The 18776-nt window shown below is 38.1% G+C and overlaps 1 protein-coding gene and 1 non-coding gene across 2 annotated transcripts in view; both read right to left on the minus strand.

Moving 5' to 3' along the window:
* Positions 1-18776, minus strand: part of DNAH11 (dynein axonemal heavy chain 11) — a 281146-nt gene that overhangs the window by 180419 nt on the left and 81951 nt on the right. The window contains 2 exon segments of the mRNA XM_032483875.1: positions 11303-11536; positions 14340-14489. Of these exon segments, the coding sequence (XP_032339766.1) occupies positions 11303-11536; positions 14340-14489 (384 nt within the window).
* Positions 17912-18055, minus strand: LOC116665132. The gene has a single exon (XR_004321696.1). It is a non-coding gene; the product is annotated as a U4 spliceosomal RNA (small nuclear RNA).

Here is an 18776-nt window from a genome sequence, read left to right on the forward strand (position 1 = left end):
ACCTTGGCCAGGCAAGAGCTGACCTCTAATGATTTTGGTGGATGGAAGGAGGTAACCAGGTATCCCCCACCCATGAATTCTCTGATTTGGATAAACATGAACACAAACCTCAGGAAAGAGACATGAATCTTGATCACTGAAGTTTATATGTTATAAATGTCTAAGGTGCCACGGTGTTCTTTCAAAGAGGGTCAGCTTGCTTGATGGGACGATGGTGAGCTCACCATGAAGGAAGGTGTCAGGCGCAGACAGTAACAGACTCAAGTCAGAGAGAAGGGCTGGTCTTGATGCACAGTGGCGGCTGATTCTCAGTTTTGCCCTAACCAAGCTCCTGTATAAAGAGGCCAAGTATATGTGAACTTGAAGACCTATGTCCCTAATTACTGTAGATTTAAACAAGGCAACACAGGAAGAACATTTTCCTTGTAGCAGCAGAAGTGCTGCAATTTTACCAACATCAAGGCATGGCAGAATTCCCAACCCAGGCACCGCAAACCACAGTGGCAAACACGCTGGAAGGGCCCTTCTGTAGAAATGCTAAGATCTGGAGCTTATGGGCCTCAGCTCAGCAAACTGCAGTGAATATTACAAGGTAACTACAACAGCACTCTGGGGGTCAGCTACCAGAACCCTCAACCCCTTTCCAATTGGATATACATGGAAGTAATGCCCTTTGTGTTTCTTAGCAATAGCAACAAGGATCTCGAACCTTGAAACTCGCCAACGTTTCAACATTAGCAATATCAGAAACAATGGATTTTCCTCTGATCTAGAACAAAGTAAACTGCCAAAGAGACCAGGTCCCTTACTCTCTGACACCGTCAGGCCACGTGTTGTGGAATCCCAGTTTACTGCCTTCCTTTCCACTTTTCGTTTCCTACTTCTTCAATCATACTGCAAACGCCAGTGTAATATTGAACAATGAACGTCAGAGACAGTAAGAATTAATTCACTCCTGACAGTAATGGAAATGCTTCTAATGTTTCACTAGGAAGCATGATTTTCTCTACAGGTTTAAAAGGTACGAAATAGATAATCTAAGCTCCCACCTCAAGAAACTTGAAAAAGAGGAGTAAATTACACTCAAAGTAAGTAGATGAAAAGAAGTAATTGAGATAAAGCAGAAATCAGTGAAATATAAGGCAAACAATAGAGGAAATCAACAAAGTCTAACATTAGTTCTTGACACATTTAAAGTTGATAAACACAGAGAAAGCCTGAGTAAGAAAAAAAAACAGAAAACACAAATCACCAACACCAGGAATGAAAGGGGGACACGATACCAGATTCTCCGGATGTGCCAAGGATAATACTGAGCCAGGAAGACCAGCTCATGTCAGTAAGTCTGCAAATTTAGACCAGGGGTGGACAAACTTTTCCTGCAAAGGGCCAGACAGTAAATGCTGTGGGAATTGAGGGCTATGTGGCTTTTACTTAGCCAGTGAAGTGTGAAAGTTGCCCAAGACAGAAGCACCGGGCCAGGCGGCTGTAATTTGCCAGACCCAGACTCACATAAACTGCGTAAATACTTTGAAAAATACAAATTTCCAAAGCTGACACAAGAAAAAAAAAAAGCTACACAGCAGCATGTACATAAAAGAAATCAATTTATAATTTAATAAGGTTTCACAAAGAAAACACCAGGCCCAGATGGCATCACCAGTGTTTTCTACCACAAACTCCTTCACAAAATACCTGAGAACTCAGTACTTCCCAATTCCTTTTAAGGAAAATAACCCTGATCCCCGAACTGGCTAAGCTATTGCAATAGAAGAAAATTACAGATAAATGTCCCTTATCAACAACATAAATGCACAATTTGCGGACAAAATATTAGCAAATAGAATCCAGCAGTAAACATACACACATATGAATGATAACACATCATAACCAAGTGGAGTTTATTTCAGGAATGCAAAGTTGGCTTAGCATTCAAAAATTCACCTTGGTAACAGAATAAAACAGACAAACCACATGGGTATCTCAAAAGATTTGAAAATGTTCCACATTTCAAGATAAAAATTCTCATTATGTGGTAATGGAAGGGATTTTTCTCTATTTGAGAAAGGGCATCTACAAAAATCTAGAACTACTATCATACTTAGTGGTGAAACACTGTTCTTCCCTCAGGCTGGGCAGAAGCCAGAATGTCTGCTCCGATTACTTCTATTCAACACTGGACCAGAAATCCTAGTCAATTCAGTAACTCAAGAAAAATAAATAAAGGGCAAAAAAGAATGGATGACTGGAAGAAAAACTGTCATTATTTACAGATGATATATTTACGCACATAGAAAACCTATGAAACTTTCAAAAAAATTCTACTAAAACTAGGCAAATTTGGTAAGTCCCAAGACACAAGGTGAATATTAAAACAATATATTTCTATACACCAGCCACAAACATTGGAAAATAAAACTTAAAAATTATTTAGCCTATGTTTATAGTATCAAAACATATCAACTATTTAAAAATAAGTCTAGCAAGCAACATACAAGATCTCTGCATTGAGAACTACAGAAAACACTGTTGAGAGAAATTAAAGAAGACCTATATTAAGAGACATAGCATGTTCTTGTGTTTTAAGAATTATCATTATTGAGATATCCATCCTCCCAACATTCTTATATTCATTGTCACCCCAGTTAAAAATTAGGCTAAAAGATTAATTAGGCTTTTAAAAATAAACAATATGACAGTAAAATTTATTTAGAAATGAAAATAATCTACAATAGCCTCAATAATTTTGACAAAAAAAAAAAAAAGAACAAAATTGGAGAGTATATATAAACATGACTTCAAGGCTATATACTCTAAAGCTACAGGAATTAATACAGTGCGGATGTGGCATAAAGACAAAAAAACAGATCCACAGAGCAGGAGAGTCTGGAAACAAGCCCACATACATACAGTCATTTGACTTCTGACCAAGGTGCCAAGTTAATTCAAAGGAAAAAGAAAAGACGTATGGATCACGTGTCTAAATGAAAAACCAAGAACCCTAAAAAAGCTGGAAGGAAACAGGAGAATATTCTTGTACATGACATAAAAAGCACCAATCACAAAAGAAAAATTTGACATACTAAACTACATCAAAATTAAAACATTCTGCTCACAAAATATACCGTTAATAAAAAGAGTAGTCTATTCATGTCTTGACAAAGGACTTGACCCAAAATAAAGAAATCTTATAACCAAACATCTTCTATAGCAAACATGTTTCTATACAAACATTCTTGCAAAGATAGTCTCAAACAAAGGCACTCAGTTACTCTGCTCACAAGATGTACAAAATCTGAGACCCACAAAGGACTGTCTCCCTACAGTGTTAAATAAAAAATCCAGATCAGAAAAGATTTGCTAATTCATCAGACTGGCCAACAGAATTTTCTCCAGTACTTCATAACTGCCTGCTTTTTGTATCAAGTCTATTTAGAACTTTATAAAATAAGTGAAAAATCTCTCCATCTTTTTCTATACTCTAGAACAGTTGATATAACATGGTATTTACCTATTCTTAGGTGTCTGATCAAACCACTGGAACAGGGTTCTATTGATGGGGTATATAACTTTAACTTTAAATTTTAACTTGATTACCATTTCTATTATATCTATGGTTACTGGTCCATTCAAGTTTTCCACCTCATTTTGAATCCATCTTAGAGTGTTCAGAGAAAACCATCCATTTAATTTAAGTTTTCAGCTTAAAAACTAGCATAAAGTCACATGTAGTGTTGTGTAGTCTTTTTAAAATCTCCTTCTCATAGAGGTTATGTTTCTTTTCCCTATTCCTATTGTTGTTTTTGCCCTCTCCTCTGAACTGCCAATCTTGGTCAGTGTTCGATCTGTACAAAGAATCAACTCTCGGGTTAATGGGTCAGACTGGACACATGACCTAAATGGGAAACAGATCTTTTTTTCTCTTACCCACCTCTGTCATTGTGGGGACCCTGAGTTACTTCAGGATCTGTTCTGCTTCTTTGTCTAGAACAGGGGTTGGTAAACCACAGGCCTCCACCTGCTTTTATAAATAAAGTTTGATTGGAGGCCAGACACATCCATTCATTTAAAAATTCCCAAATGGCTTCTTTCCAACTACAGCAGCAGAGACGAGGAGTTGTGAAAGTGATTATATGGCCCATAACGACTTAAATATTTAGTATTCTATCATGCACAGAAAAAGTGGCCCCACCAATCTCTAGAGTCAAGACACAGTCATGGCAGAAGTCGCAATAAATGTCTCATTTCATTTATGAAGTTATTTCCCAGGGCTGTATCCTGGGGACAAACACTCTCACTGACAACGTCTTGGGATGACCGGGAGGCTGAACTGGTTCCATTTGTCCATTTCTTCTGCATTTAATACTTATCACTGACCACTGACCATGAGCCTTACATGTTTCTTACTTTTATTGAATCTAAATTTATAATTTCTCTGGAATTTTATTGGGATAAAATAGACTTATCATTGAAATAGCTTCTTTTTAGTATGTTTGACCGTGACTTCTCTCTGCTCTTTCTCATCTATCTGTTCGATTCCATCTGTTGTCAACTTCTAGGCATTCCTCAAATTATCTTGTCTAGTATTTCCAGGTACAATATGATTTTTTTGGTATGCCTTGTCTTTCCACATAATTTTTGATGTGCTAAAGTAACCAGACTGGGCTCAAGCTGGAGTCGCTCACGCTAAGCCCCACAACAGGAAACCAAAACTTAACTGTCTCTATGCTGGGCTCTCCCGGAAAAGGCAGGCTTCGGTCAACCAATCAGTGTTTGCCTGCTCAGTCCACGTTCCCTGAGCAGCTCCAAGACTTCCCTTGGTTCCCTATAAGCTAAGGAAAGTAATGCTAATTAAATTCATCAGCAAATGCCCGGCCGAATTTCCCTGTTCCCGTTCAGTTGGGTCTAGCAAAGTCTCTTGCTTTATCCAACTCTTTGGAGATCCTTTCCATCTGCTATATGAACCAGTGAGTAAAAGCCGACTAAATCAGCCAATTATCTTTTAACAGATGAGAGGGACGGGAGAGAACATGTGCTCTATTCATCATCTTGTAGGTTTCTGCTAGATTATGAAGTGTGAGCCCATCAGAGCACATTTTCTATAAAGGCAACAACAAACAAACAAACAAGAAACAACTTTACGTCCAAAATGCACTGGGTAACTGCAGGCTCCACAGCCTTCTTATGTGGGCACCAGGGTTGGGACAAGATAAGAACATTATCAATGCTGCATCCAATTGTTAATTGAAATAATTTCTCAATGATTAAAAATGAAGGCAAAACTGACCCTAAGGAGAAAAACGAGAGTCCCATTCTTATACATGTAATATTTCTGAATATTTGTGGCAGGGGAGGATGAATGGCTAATAAGAGAAGTTTTATATTGCTTACTATGATTCTTATTAAAAGTGCCCTAGGCAATGTCCCAGCACACTAGTAATTAGTATTTTGAAGCCCAAAATGCTTCCATCTCTTTCTTGATGATTTTCACACAGCTCAATAATAAACGAAGAGTGGAAAAACTTTCTTAGTTGATCCCAAGCCTAACAAAACAAACTATTTTTGCCAAGGAGCCCTCAAATTAGAGAAATTATATTTATTTTACTTGTTTTATTTTCAAAGACTCTGACAAGGCAGGGATATATATCCAAGATGCAGTATTTTTGCCTTTAATCCCAACATTACATACAATAACACACAATCACAATATGTCTGGGGGAAAAGAGAGTTTAAAATGATTATCTTAGTTAATCTCACCACAATTTGGAAAATAAGGATAAACTACTTGTTCAGGTAGATCATCCGTTATAGCCTACTCTGATTTCAGTTTTGAAATTAAACTATTTTAAAGGACTAAAGGTCATCTTAAAAACTGCTCCCAGTATTAGCAAGAGTAATTTTAATTAAAAAGAAACTCCAGCAGATGGTTATATCCATTTTCAAAGAGCAAAAACCTAAAGGGGGTTTCAGTTTATATGCACACCCCCCTCATGAACCAAACTACAGCTTTAATAGTATTCAAATGTTAGCTTCTCTAATATGCATATCAGTAGCAGGGGCAAAATTCAAATACTGTACTGAAGGCATTTGTTGGCTGCTCTGTCAAACATTTCAGGTCCCGCCAGAAGTGTTTCATAATTAAACACGTAGATGCCTTCTTCATAAATCATCCTCTTTGTCTACCTCTCATCTAACACGAAAAAGAACCCTTATTACAACTCTGGAACAAAAGGGAAAAGTCTAAAACTATTTGAAAGAAGAAAAAAAGCTAAATTTTGTTAATTAGCTTAATAAAGCAAAAGCTAGTGGCATATGAATAACTTTAGCTATAAGAATAAAAAGAATCAACCCAACGTTGACGACAGGGGAGGGAATGGACAAATCTCACACACAGGAGAACGGTACATTTGGCAAGAGGTTTCAAAGGCTTAAAAAAGGTATATTTTTTGACTTAGCAATTTTACACCTGGAAATTTATCCTGAAGAAATAAAGAAAATATGTGCAACGTGTGTAAATACAAGACTGTTTACTGCAGTATTAATGATAGTCAAAAATAAAAACAACCTCAATAGCCAGTATTAAGCAGTAGTGATAATAACATTAGGCAGTCTTGCAACATACTGGGTTAAACTGTATGAACAATTCCTTTATTAACACAGAGGACATTTAAATAAAACAAAACACATCCACATGCAAAGTACATGGCCCAGCAAAGAGGTGGGAAGGAAGAAGGAGAAAGGGTGGAGGGAGAGTGGGTGACTGATGTTCCCTAAGGCCAAGGATGTGCATCAAAGCCAGAGCAGCAGAATGAGGTTAGCAGGCTCAGGCCACGGCAGCCTAGAGGAGGATCTGAGTAGAGACCCAAAGATCGGAGACGGAACGTTAAATTGCCCACATGGCAACAGAATATTTCTGTTCTCTTCCTCTGACACTCCCTGAGCAGGGCAGGGAACTGGAACTGAGATGCTGACATAAAGCTGAGATCCTCGGAGTCTTAACACAGTCCAATAAAATGTTTTAGAAAACCTCTACCCACCAGTTCAGAGAAGCAAGAAGAAAGCTTGGAACATCTTGGGACTTTGGATAGGAAAAAAAAGTCCCCTAAAATAAATCAAAATCTCAGGCCACATGAAGCTACGGCATCCAAACTGCCCCTGCCAGTATGATCTGGAAATCCAAGCCTGAGTAATTAACCACAACGTTAATCCAGAACTCATTAAACCTGCAGAAACTTGGAAGAAACAAGGAGAAAAACATGCTGTAGGGACATCTGCTTAGCGTAGGACACACAGAATTCCTCCAGAATAAAACAAACTTAGATAAAGATAACCTCTAAAAATGAACACAGAAAAAAACAAATTCAAATTAAAAGAAGAACCAGCCTCTGAAGAGTTAGTAGAACAATCTAAATAAGACTATTACTGAGATAGAAGAAACCATAACGAAGAGATAAGTCATCATAAAACTGATTTTTAAAGAACAAAAAAAAAATACTTTGGGAAATTGAGATACAGTGACTGAAGTCAAACTAATGAAATGGGTATGTATACTGAAGTGTTTGGGGCAAAGATTACTGATATCTGCAGCTTCCTTTGAAATGAATCATAAATTTAAGACAGGTTGATGGTTTGATAGAAGGTTGGATCAAGCACAAGTAATGTGATAAGGAAATGAGAAAATGAAACAAAATGTTAATTGTAGAATCTAGGAGGTAGGCATGCACACCGTGGTACAATTCTTTTGATTGTTTTGTACGTTTGAAAAATTGTATGATAATTGTTGAGGAAGAACTCCTTAAATTATGCATCACATTAGACAACACTGTTACTGGTATCATTATTTTCACAGTAACAGCAGTAGCTAACACTTACATAGTACTGCAATTTTGTCAAGTACTGTTTAGTTTTTTACATATATTAACTGATTTACCCCTTCTAGCAATACCACGGTGCAGGTGCAATTATTATCCCTGTTTTACAAATCACATAACTGAGGCACGGAGTGGTTAAGCAACTTGCCCAAAGTCACGGAGCTAATGAATGGCAAAGCTGAGATTTGAACTTGTGTAATCTGGTCCTGGACTCCTTTTTCTTAATCATTGAAGGGGAAAAAGTTAGTGAACTAGAAGATAGATTCCAAAAGTCACCTGAATTGCAGCACAAAAAAGTGGAAAGTTTAAAAATATAGAGATTAAAAGACAGGGAGGATAGCATGAGACGATTCAACATACAGCTGATAAAATTTCAGAGGAAGAAATGAGAGCAAACAGAAGAAAGGTATCAAAGAGAAAAAGGGAAGAGAATTTTCCCGAATTGAAGAAATGTAACTGAACATTCACAAAGTTCACTCAGACCTCAGCAAACTAAATTTAAAAAGCATGAAAAAAAATCCACAACTATATAGAGTATAATAAAACATCAGAAGCAGAAAAAGTAAAAAAAAATTCTTAAAATCAGCTGAAGGCAAAGTCAGATTGCTTATGAAGGAAAAACAGTCTGATTTCAATTTAACTTTACAACCACCATCAAGGCTGCAAAATGATGGAATCATATTTTGAAGTTCTGAATGAAAATAATTCTCAATTCAGAATTCTCTATCTCAAGTATCAAGAAGGAAGTCAAAATAAGACAAAGGATCAGAAAACTCCCTACTTACTATCCATCAGTGGGCAAACTGCTACAAGATATACTTTAACAGGAGAACTGGACACAGAAATAAGAAACAGGGTTCAAACAATACCGAGCAAAGTTACTGCTAAACATGTTGCTAAGAATATGTAAGATTTAAAATAATAACACAATTTATGGTGATTAATATAAAATAAGGTTAAACAACAGCAAGTAAAATGGGAAGAAGAGACCCAAAAAAAAGATTCTAAGGTCCTTAGGAGGAAGAAGTAAGAACTATGAGTAGTGGAGCAGCTGTAAGCACCACGAGGGCAGGAAGTCACTGCTGGAACCACACAGCCTGGAACAGGGCCTGTCGGGCGGTCAGACTGTCAGCATCCGCCCAGAGACAGCAGCAGGGAGCACGTCGGCTCTAGTACAGCCATATAAAGGGGTAAGACTTGGTCATTTTTGGCATGAATTTGATACATATTTATGAAAAGGAAAAATGTAGATAATATATTGAGTGAAAATATAAAATAACAAAATGTAAGGACTGTAAAATGGTATTTTTCTTATTTGTATACATATAGCCAACAGAAATAACTACACATACATGTACATATAGCTACATACTGCTGACACACATACACACATAGACACAAACACACTCATATATAAAAAAAGAGACAGCAGATACAGAGGAAACTTCTGCCATTTGTACGCCAAAATATCGTCAACGGTTATCTATGGGAAGTGAATCTATGGGTGTTTTCTAAGAAATTATTTTCCTTTTTTCCCTTTCTGTCTCTGGATTTTCTACTTCTTCATCTTTAATAATATGTAATAAAGAAGTCATGAGACTGAAGATAATAAAGATGATATAAAAAAGAAATACCCACCAGAGATCAATTACTGTTTTAAGCAATATTCTAATTATCACAAAAGATAATAAATTGGGGGCAAGGGATAGTTAAATAAAAAGAGGAAAAAATATTAGAACAGAGGAAGCAAAACTACGTTTCTTGAAAGATTCAAGCTTGAGCGGTGACTGGTAATAGCTAAAATTTAAGCAGGGATATTTAAGTATTTTTAAATATCCTTACTCAAACATATAATAAAAATACTATAGTTATAATAAAAGCACAGATACCAATAAATCAACTAACCAGTCAGTTATTTTAATAAGCACAATAGAATTCATTACAAATTAATTATCTCAGTTATTTATACCCCTGGAGGGGAAAAAATTAACTACTTCACTTTCTCATCCAAGGAGCATTGCCTAGAACTGCAGAGCTAGTACTCTAGGGAAAACCAGTCACTTCTTTCAACCTAATCCTGTGACTTCAAGCCTGCTTCAAAAACCAATATCCCATTTCCCTAGGGATGCAAAATCAAAAAGAATACACTTTTCTCCAAAAGTAAGTGACAAAAACTTCTTCAGTAACATGAATAAGTCAGATGGTCTCTACTTGAGACTACAAGAGCCAAACTAGAAGGGATAGTCAACACAAGTACCCTTCACTACCTGAATCTATTTGCTTTTTAAGGTACTGAGTTCAAAGTACCGGTAAGGGGAGAAGTAACAGGAGTTTTGAATTCTGCCAGCCCCGTCAACTTCACTTACAAAATGTGCGACACTGGGAAAGTCACTTAAAATATCTGGATTGAGGCTTAGGTTTTACCCATTGAACACAAGAAGGGTAGACAGACTAATTCTTAAACACCTTTCCAAGCCTAATATTCTTTTCTAAATTAACTCATAGTATTTATTTTCATATATAATGCTTGTACACAACCACACTGGAATAGTTCTTCCCCAAATACACCAGGACAGCGCTTCTCAAACTTGACTGCATACAAATCTCCTGGGATCTTGTTAGAAAGAATGTTCTGGTTCAGTAGGTGTTGGGTAGATTCTGCATTTCTGACCAGCTTCCTGGGGATGTCACTGCTGCTGGAACAGGGAATACACTTTGTGCAGTGTGGCCTGAGAAGATAAGCCTAATATTCTCCTAACCTATAAGCCAAGCGAAAGGTTCCATCTGTGAGTGCTCCCCAGTCCAGAGCACATCTTAAGATGGGAGGCTTAAGGAGAGGTCATAGCATAACTGGGGTGATAAAATGGAGTTAAAAATAGACTATCCTCCAAAGATGCTCATCTGTGATTTATAGTTAACAGAAAACCAAAATACATGAAAACGTTTGTCTTTTTTGAACAGCCCTCTCTCTCTTCGAGTCAAATAGATCACGTACGTATTTTATCAGCCTAGATGGAAAGTCTAACACAGAAGGAAAAAAGAGGTACGGTACCTAGGTATGTGTGACAGACTAGAGCCTTGGGAGATAATGGACATAATGGATGTTTCTCAAACCCACGCAGGAAACAAGAAGGGTAACACCAAGGTAGGGAATGGAAAGCTGAACAACTGACTGCTAACCTCTTCCTAGCACTGCGCCTTGCACACAGAAGACACTCCATAAACAAAAATGAATGAATGGGAGGAGGCTCAGTGGTAAAGCACATGCTTAGCACGCATGAGGTCTGGGTTCAACCCCCAGTACCTGTATTTAAATAAATAAATAAACCTAATTACCTCTCCCCCCAAAAAAATTAAATTAAAAAAATGAATGAATGAAGTTTACCTCTTCAAGTCCCTTTAAGTCTTGAAATCATGAATTTATAAAATACCTGTTTTTTATGGAAATCCTTTAGGGCCGTTTCATAGCCTTCCTCCAGCCTGCTGAAGGCTATTCCCACATCTGTAGTCCACCAGATTTGCGAGCTAGTTAGTGCCACTTGAGCCGGGAAATCAAAAATCCACAGCTCCCTCGGTTTGTCCTCATAGGCTGCTATGGCTTCTATGATAGAACATCGCACTGTTTCTTGCATGGTCTGTTCCAGCTGCAGAAGCCACGTTTCCACCTTTGAGAGCAAATGGAAATGTTGTAACACAGGCTTACCTATGGAAGAGGGCTGATTCCATCTTCTCAGGGGCTAAACGGCCACGCAGAGAGGGAGAGCTCAGGTGCATTTATTCTAAACCCCTTGTAGAAAACTAGAAGGATGACTCCAAGGAGCGGGTGAACTACTGATGCATGGAGTCTCTCCTACACGATCTTGTCTTCTCTGCACGTCTTACTTCACCCACCAGCTGGCTGATAAATTTCCTCACCCTCAATTGGCAAGGTGTCCTCAGTTATTTATTTTTCAGATTTGAAGACCAAAGGGATTCTAGACTAAGATACCCTCTGGCAACACACAGTGTTTTGAGAAACCACACATCACAGTCAATATACTAGCGTAAAATTCTAGAGATTTGGAAATAATCGGAAATGGGTTTTTAAAATGTATCTTTTGAAAAATTTTAAAACTACTAAAGATCCTCCCCTAAAATCGTCATAGATCCTGGTCTTAAGACACAGTGTTTTCAGCAAGAATCTTAATTATATTCCCTACTGGCTTGCATCTTCACACTTGTCAGAAATTAGATAGCAGGAGAGTATGAGAAAGAGGACAACTGCTGACTTGTGAAAATTCATCTTTTTTTAAAAAAAATTCATTTGAAGTTTATTTTGCTCCCACAAATATATTTCAGTCAGCTTTCCACCCTATTCAAATATGCCTTGTTACATTTATCCATAGATCTCTTGCCTTGGGATGATACTATGTAACAAAAAAGATACCTATACTATTTGCAAATAATTGACCATAGCAATAAAAATGACTATGATAAATACATTTCAAGGACTGTAGGAAATCCTGAAGGTTAAACACCCGATTTCTTTCCCTGCCTCTGTGAAGATGACAGCCACGTTCATTCCTAGAACCTCTTTCTCTGGAGAACTGTGAAGGCATGATCTGTGGTCAATGAGCTGACAGCCTGCCCTGTTGGCAGAAAAAGGAAGCACTCTCCTGTCAATGGCCCCAACATCCTAAGAGCCCTCTCCCCTGGCTTCTGGGCTGGGCTTTGTTCACGTGCCTGAATGCACGTGATTCTATCACTGCTCTAGTCACTCGGTACAACTCTTAACGTCACCAAGCAACAAGTTCCTTCAGTAAATCAGACATCACTTGAGCATCTCCCCATTATTCTGGAATTCATGTCCTCAAGATGGCCACCTGTTCTTGAAAACTTTCCAGCCCATCTGGGAAGACCAAACACACAGACAAGTTGATATGTCCTCCCACGTTCAGATGATGATACCAACAATGGCAACTCAGCTCAAAACAAAAACTAAGCTCTGCTGAGGTGCTTGCCTGATTCCCCCACTTCCCGGTCTTCCAGCAGCTTCTGCTTGACCTTCTACAACAAGAATTATCACTTCCCATTATCACTAATTATGTGTATATCCATTTCTTCAATGAGCCCGAGAGTTCCACAAGGACAGGAGCTATGTCGTATTTATTTTGTTATCTCCAAAAGCCTAACCCAGCAGCTGGTACATAGTAGGTATTCAGTAAGCACTTGCCGAATAAAATGCAAATAGTCACAATTGGGAGAAACCAACCATAGAAGTGTGGGGGCAGGAAGACCTAAAGTAAAAGCATCTTTTTATAAAACAAAGGCCATTAGAGGGTAAATGTGGTACACGACCAAAAGTTTCTAGTCTAAGCTGCTATATGGAGAACATAAATCAAGAGCACTGTGAAAATTCTCAGTCGCAAAGGTTCCTGTGGTGACACCCAACATGTGTCAAGTGGACCATCCTCCTTCCGGGCACTGTGCCCGTCAGCTAGCAGTCTGCCGGGGAGGAGGCAGACAGCAGCGCACTTTTGTCAAGATAGTTTATGGTGACTTTTTCTAATCACTGTAATAATATCCTAAAGAGCCCAAGAGATCAAAAATACACTTTAATCAAAGTATTCCACCATCTGCTTCCCCTGCATTTGGCAGGATTTTTTTTTTTTTTTTTTTTGCTACAGTATTAAAAAGCAACAAAGAATAAAGAAAACTCCTGTAAAAAAAGGCTGCCTTCACATTTCTGCAAGGGACACTTTAAAGAAGCCCCTGCCTCAACCCATACTGTTCCATCAGAGAGGCTACTGTCTCCGTTACTCCGTGGATTAACTCAAGCTATACAAGCATTGTCATAAAAAGATGCAATTCCTCTAAATCACCTAAAAACACCAAAAGCTCTTTGATAAATAATAACAAGCCATTCTTACAGGTAACTGTTAAGAATATGCTTGAGGTATCTGGCTGCGAGAGAAGAGAATATGTTACCTTAACTGCCTGTGCACATGGTAATTAGGTGACATCAATTTAGTGGACTCAATTTATTTACGAGCAGCCATTTACAACATCCAGGTCAGAATCCTGAACCGCAGCCTCTTTAAAAAGTGCTCCCCTGAGCCATGGCACCGCATCACCTTAACCCTTCCCTGTCCTCAGAGCAATGGTGAAAACAATACACTCTGTAGGAGACACAGTCATGGGTTGCATTTGCTACTGCTTCTAGGGTCCACTCGTACATCTGGTAGATTCCTTCCTGTCTGGCTCGACTGCTAACATCTCCGAGCCTGCAGGTTGCTGAAGCCACGTGAGCAGGTAGAAGCCCGGCGGAGCAACCCTTGGTTACAATGGACACAGATAAACGGGACTCTCTGAGCATGAAACTAACCTGAGCCTGATTTGACATGAGTTGATTTTTTCCTTGTTCAAGTCAACTTTGAAACATTATCCCCCAAATTCTCCAGCAGAGAAAACCTCCTAACCAAATCTTACATGGCCTATGCATGCGCACTCAGCTTGGAATGGAACAAATTCCTTTTCTTTGCTGTACATTCCAACTGCTCTGTGCGTGGAAACATCCCGACCGTCTTCAAACTGCAGATCTGCGATGCTGTCGAAGAGTTTGGAAAGATGATGCATTACCTAAGATGAGATCAGGAGAAGAGATGAGAGTGTTTCTTACTGGAGATATACTTGGGTAATCTAGAGATGCTGCTAAGTGAATGTACAAAACTGTCTTTCTATAGATTCAGAGTTGTCTCAAAATGTTTTTCTTCAAAATAAAATCAATTTTAACTTCAAGGGTTGTTAACAACCTTGACAGAGATCAGGTGCTCTGATCACATCATCAGGTGTTGGGAGGTAAGTGCTTACTTATCAGGCTAAGTTACCTCTTTTCTACTTAAAGATTGGAGCCTTAACCACCTTCTCTATCTGTGCTATATTCCTGCAGCAATTATCCTGCTGGGAATTTCATGGCCAAGTTTTTAAAATTCAGATATATTATTATACTTACACCATTAAAAAACCTTATACTGCTAAAAAAAAAAAAGCTGTATTAAAATATCTGAAACAAAAATATACATTAGATACACTCTTGCTCCTGTGTTGGGTCCTATGTTATTGTGCACTTGCTTTGATACTTACATGAACCCCATAGCATATATATTACATAAGAAAGGTGAACAGAATTCCCCCAGATTCACTGATAAAGACACTGACTAAAATATTAGGTGAACTCATCAAGTTGACATTGCTAAGAACAAGGGGCAGATCTTAAACCTCTAAATCCAGATCACATCTACAAAGCTCAAATTCATCAGCCATCACAACCTAAGATGTAGGATCTCCAAAAGAATCCCCAATAAATAGCATGCTGAACCCTGGGCAGGTTCAAGGCTACCTGAAGAAAACACATCAAGTTAAAAGACAAAGATAGGCATTTTCTCTGCTAGAGGTCAATTCACAGATGAAAGTCTAATTGACCTCCAAACAGAACATGAAACTTAGCAATACTTATCCATCCAGTCCCAACAGCACAGACCAGGACAGGCCTCTCCACCCAGAAGGACAGGCATGGAGAGAAGGAGAGGACATGGGCATTCTGGCTGGGAATCATGGGGAGGAAGAGAATGAGTATCAGTCAAGAAAGCCACTCCACCTCCCTTGGGGTGGACGGGATAAAGGGCAGAGTGAAGCAGAGGAGTGTCAGGAGTGGGAAGACGCACCCCCTCCTTACACGTGGTACAAGTAAAAGCTGCTAAGTGGAAAAGAGTTTGGGGATTCCTCGAAAAGTTAAACACGAATTGCCATAGGCCCCAGCAATTCCACTGCTAGGTGTATATACCCGAAGTTACAGAAAACAAGTACTCAAATACCTGTACACCAGTGTTCATAGCAGGATTATTCACAACAGCCAAAAGGTGGGGCCAATTCAAATGACACTGATAGATGATGGACAAATTGTGGTCTATCCACACAATGGAATATTGTACAGCCATGAAAAGGAATGAGGTTCTGGAATGTGCTACAATGTGGATGAGCCTTGAAAACACCATGCTAAACTCAAAGAAGTCCAATACAAAAGACCATATATAGTATGATACCTTGTACATGAAATGGCCAGAATAGGCAAATTCATAGAGACAGAAAGCAGACTGGGGGCTGCTGGGGCTGGGGGAGGAGGGAATGTAGAGTGACTCTTAATAGGTATGAGGTTTTATTTTGGGGTAGTGAAAATATTTTGGAACTAGACAGAAGTGATGGACGTACAACACTGTGAATGTTTAAAGTCCATTGACTCATATACTTTAAAATGGCTAATTTTATGTTACGTGAATGTCACCTCAATAAAAGAAAATAATAAAAGATGCTAATAATCATAAGATGGTTTAAAGCTATAGAACATTTACCAACAGGGAGGTACCATCTCTGTAATGAGGTTTTCTGGAGATACAGTTTAAGAGGACTTGATAACTATCCCAATAGCAGCTTCTAGGAACCACAGCAACCTGCCTAAATTTCCCAAGTGACAATATTGGTAAGGAACTCCTTGTGGGTGATTTCATCTTTGAAGCTTTTAGCCATAAATTTTTGCTATACTCGCAGTTTTAGTATTAAAGAAAATCACAGCAAGGAATCTTCCGAGCTTCAAACAGAGGAGTTTTTGAGACGCTCACTTTCAGGGTAGACAGAGAGATAGCTGATTATCACTGCTTGGGTCATCATGGTCTCCTGCATCCTTGTGTATTACTCAAAGGACATTTATACACAGAAAGTACTTTCAATAATCTATCAGTTCACTGTCACAGCTGAAGTGACCAGGAGGTGCACAGATGTTTAATGGCTTCTACTGTGTTGTCGGCCTAAATAACATTCAGGTGCAAAGCTGCAGGAGAAATGAGACCTTAACCATCAGACACCCTCACACATCACTGCTTTGGCGAGGAAAGCATTTCAAAAGAACTTCGAGTCCTGAAGTCACTCAGTGGGTGACCAGGACACACAAACCCCACGGCTTGCAATTCTCCCGTGACTTATACCGTGACTGGTTCTGTCTTCCATTTAGAGCTTCTGCGAGAACAGGACTTTTTAAACTAACGTGAACGCTGTTGCCCTCAGATTTGTTCCATATCTAATGAGATCCCTTTGTACTTGTTAACATGAAATTTAATCCCTTCTTCCTAGTTTGGTCTTTGGAAAGAACGTTTATTTTACAATTTAAAAAATACATAGACTCTAACACACAGAGGCCATTCTTTTTACCTCACTAAAGAAAAGGGATGGATTTTAACACTTCAAATCATGAAATTCAGTAATTTCATCATATCTTGGGTAGGCTTCTAAAAGGTGAGCAACAAAAATTGCAACATTGTTCCCTTAGTTCACAGCAAATCAGGTGCGTCCACCCACGGGGGTGTGGATACACAGGCAGTCCCCGTTTTGCACAGTAGTGCAGGATCATAGAAGTGACCAGTCAGCTTCACAATCAATGGGCTCTGTCATGATTATGTTCTGATTTGCAAAAATTTTTCTTAAAAGATTAAAATTCCTCTCACTCTTGATTATGAAAGTACAGGGAAATAAAAACTGTAAATTAATACTTAGTATATTAACGTAAAATGCTAAAAACATTAAAAAATTAAGTGTTTTATTTCTTTTAGGAAACTTATCAAGAGTAGTCTGAGCAGTGCTTGACTTATGCCTCTCCCCTCATAACTAAAGACACAGAGGGAGCATCTTTTCTATGCTTCGTATCACTGCCATCTTGCTTTCAAAGCTGCCAACATTTCATCCTTTGAGCTCAACATGTCCCGAAATTTCTGAGTTTCTTTCACATGAATTTATTTTTGGTTTTGGGGTTTTCTGTTGGTTTTTCTGCTAGTGTCACTTTCTCTGGGACACCTTCATCCTTTCTGTCACAACCACTGTTTACATTTATACTGATACTTTTGTTTTCACTAAAATCCTTGGGCTGCATATCTAGAACTCTCAAATGGTCCAAAATGTAGGCAGTTGTGTCTACTGTGAATATTATCCTCCAGAATAAGACAAAAGTAAGTCCATTATTTTTACATGTTCAAAAACTTAAGACTATCTGTCCAAATGGTGCATAGTTTGTTGTTGTTATATATACATATATTTTCAATTAGCAATAACTGTGCCTTGGATAAGCCTTATTGGCTACGATACTGCCACTGCACAAAGCTTGTGTTTTTGTGTGTCTGTGTGTTTTATATTTTTAATAATAGTATAGGTGACAGTACAGGGAAATAGACTTTCAACAATGTTGCATGTCCAAATACACAACAAGTTTCTAGAAGTTGGTTAAATCTGTTACGGTACTCTCATATAATGGAACTTTTTACAGACATTAAATATCATGTTGTAGAAGAATATTTCAATTTTGATTAAGCATGTATTTTATGACTTACACAACCACAAACACATTAAAAAAAACTATATTCACTCAAAACTAGCACCTAGGAGTATATTACTCTGATCTTTTATCTATATTTCTATATTTTTCAAACTTTCAATCGTGAACATGTAATTACATGTTGAAGAAAAGACTAAATGAGTTTGTTCTAAATTTTGTAAACCATTATAGCAGGTATCAGGTATTGCTTGGTCTGCTTTTACCCAAAATAAAATCAGAGTATACCTAATATTTTGCAATGTGATTTTTCACTTATTAATATAACTTGGGCATACCTACATTATCTGTGCCAAGTCTGAATTTCTCCCTTAACATTCTTCGCATGTGTATATAAATGTATATAAATGTGCTGACAACAGAAACTGAGTTTTTAAATAACCTTTTAAAAATTTAAATACAGACAAGTGAAAAAATTATCTGTGTACAGCTTAATAAACTTTAGCAAAGTGAACAAAACTCTTGTAACTGCTGAGATAATTAAGAAAAAGAAC

Source organism: Camelus ferus, chromosome 7 (assembly GCF_009834535.1).
Source record: "Camelus ferus isolate YT-003-E chromosome 7, BCGSAC_Cfer_1.0, whole genome shotgun sequence".
In the NCBI taxonomy this organism is placed as follows: domain Eukaryota; kingdom Metazoa; phylum Chordata; class Mammalia; order Artiodactyla; family Camelidae; genus Camelus; species Camelus ferus.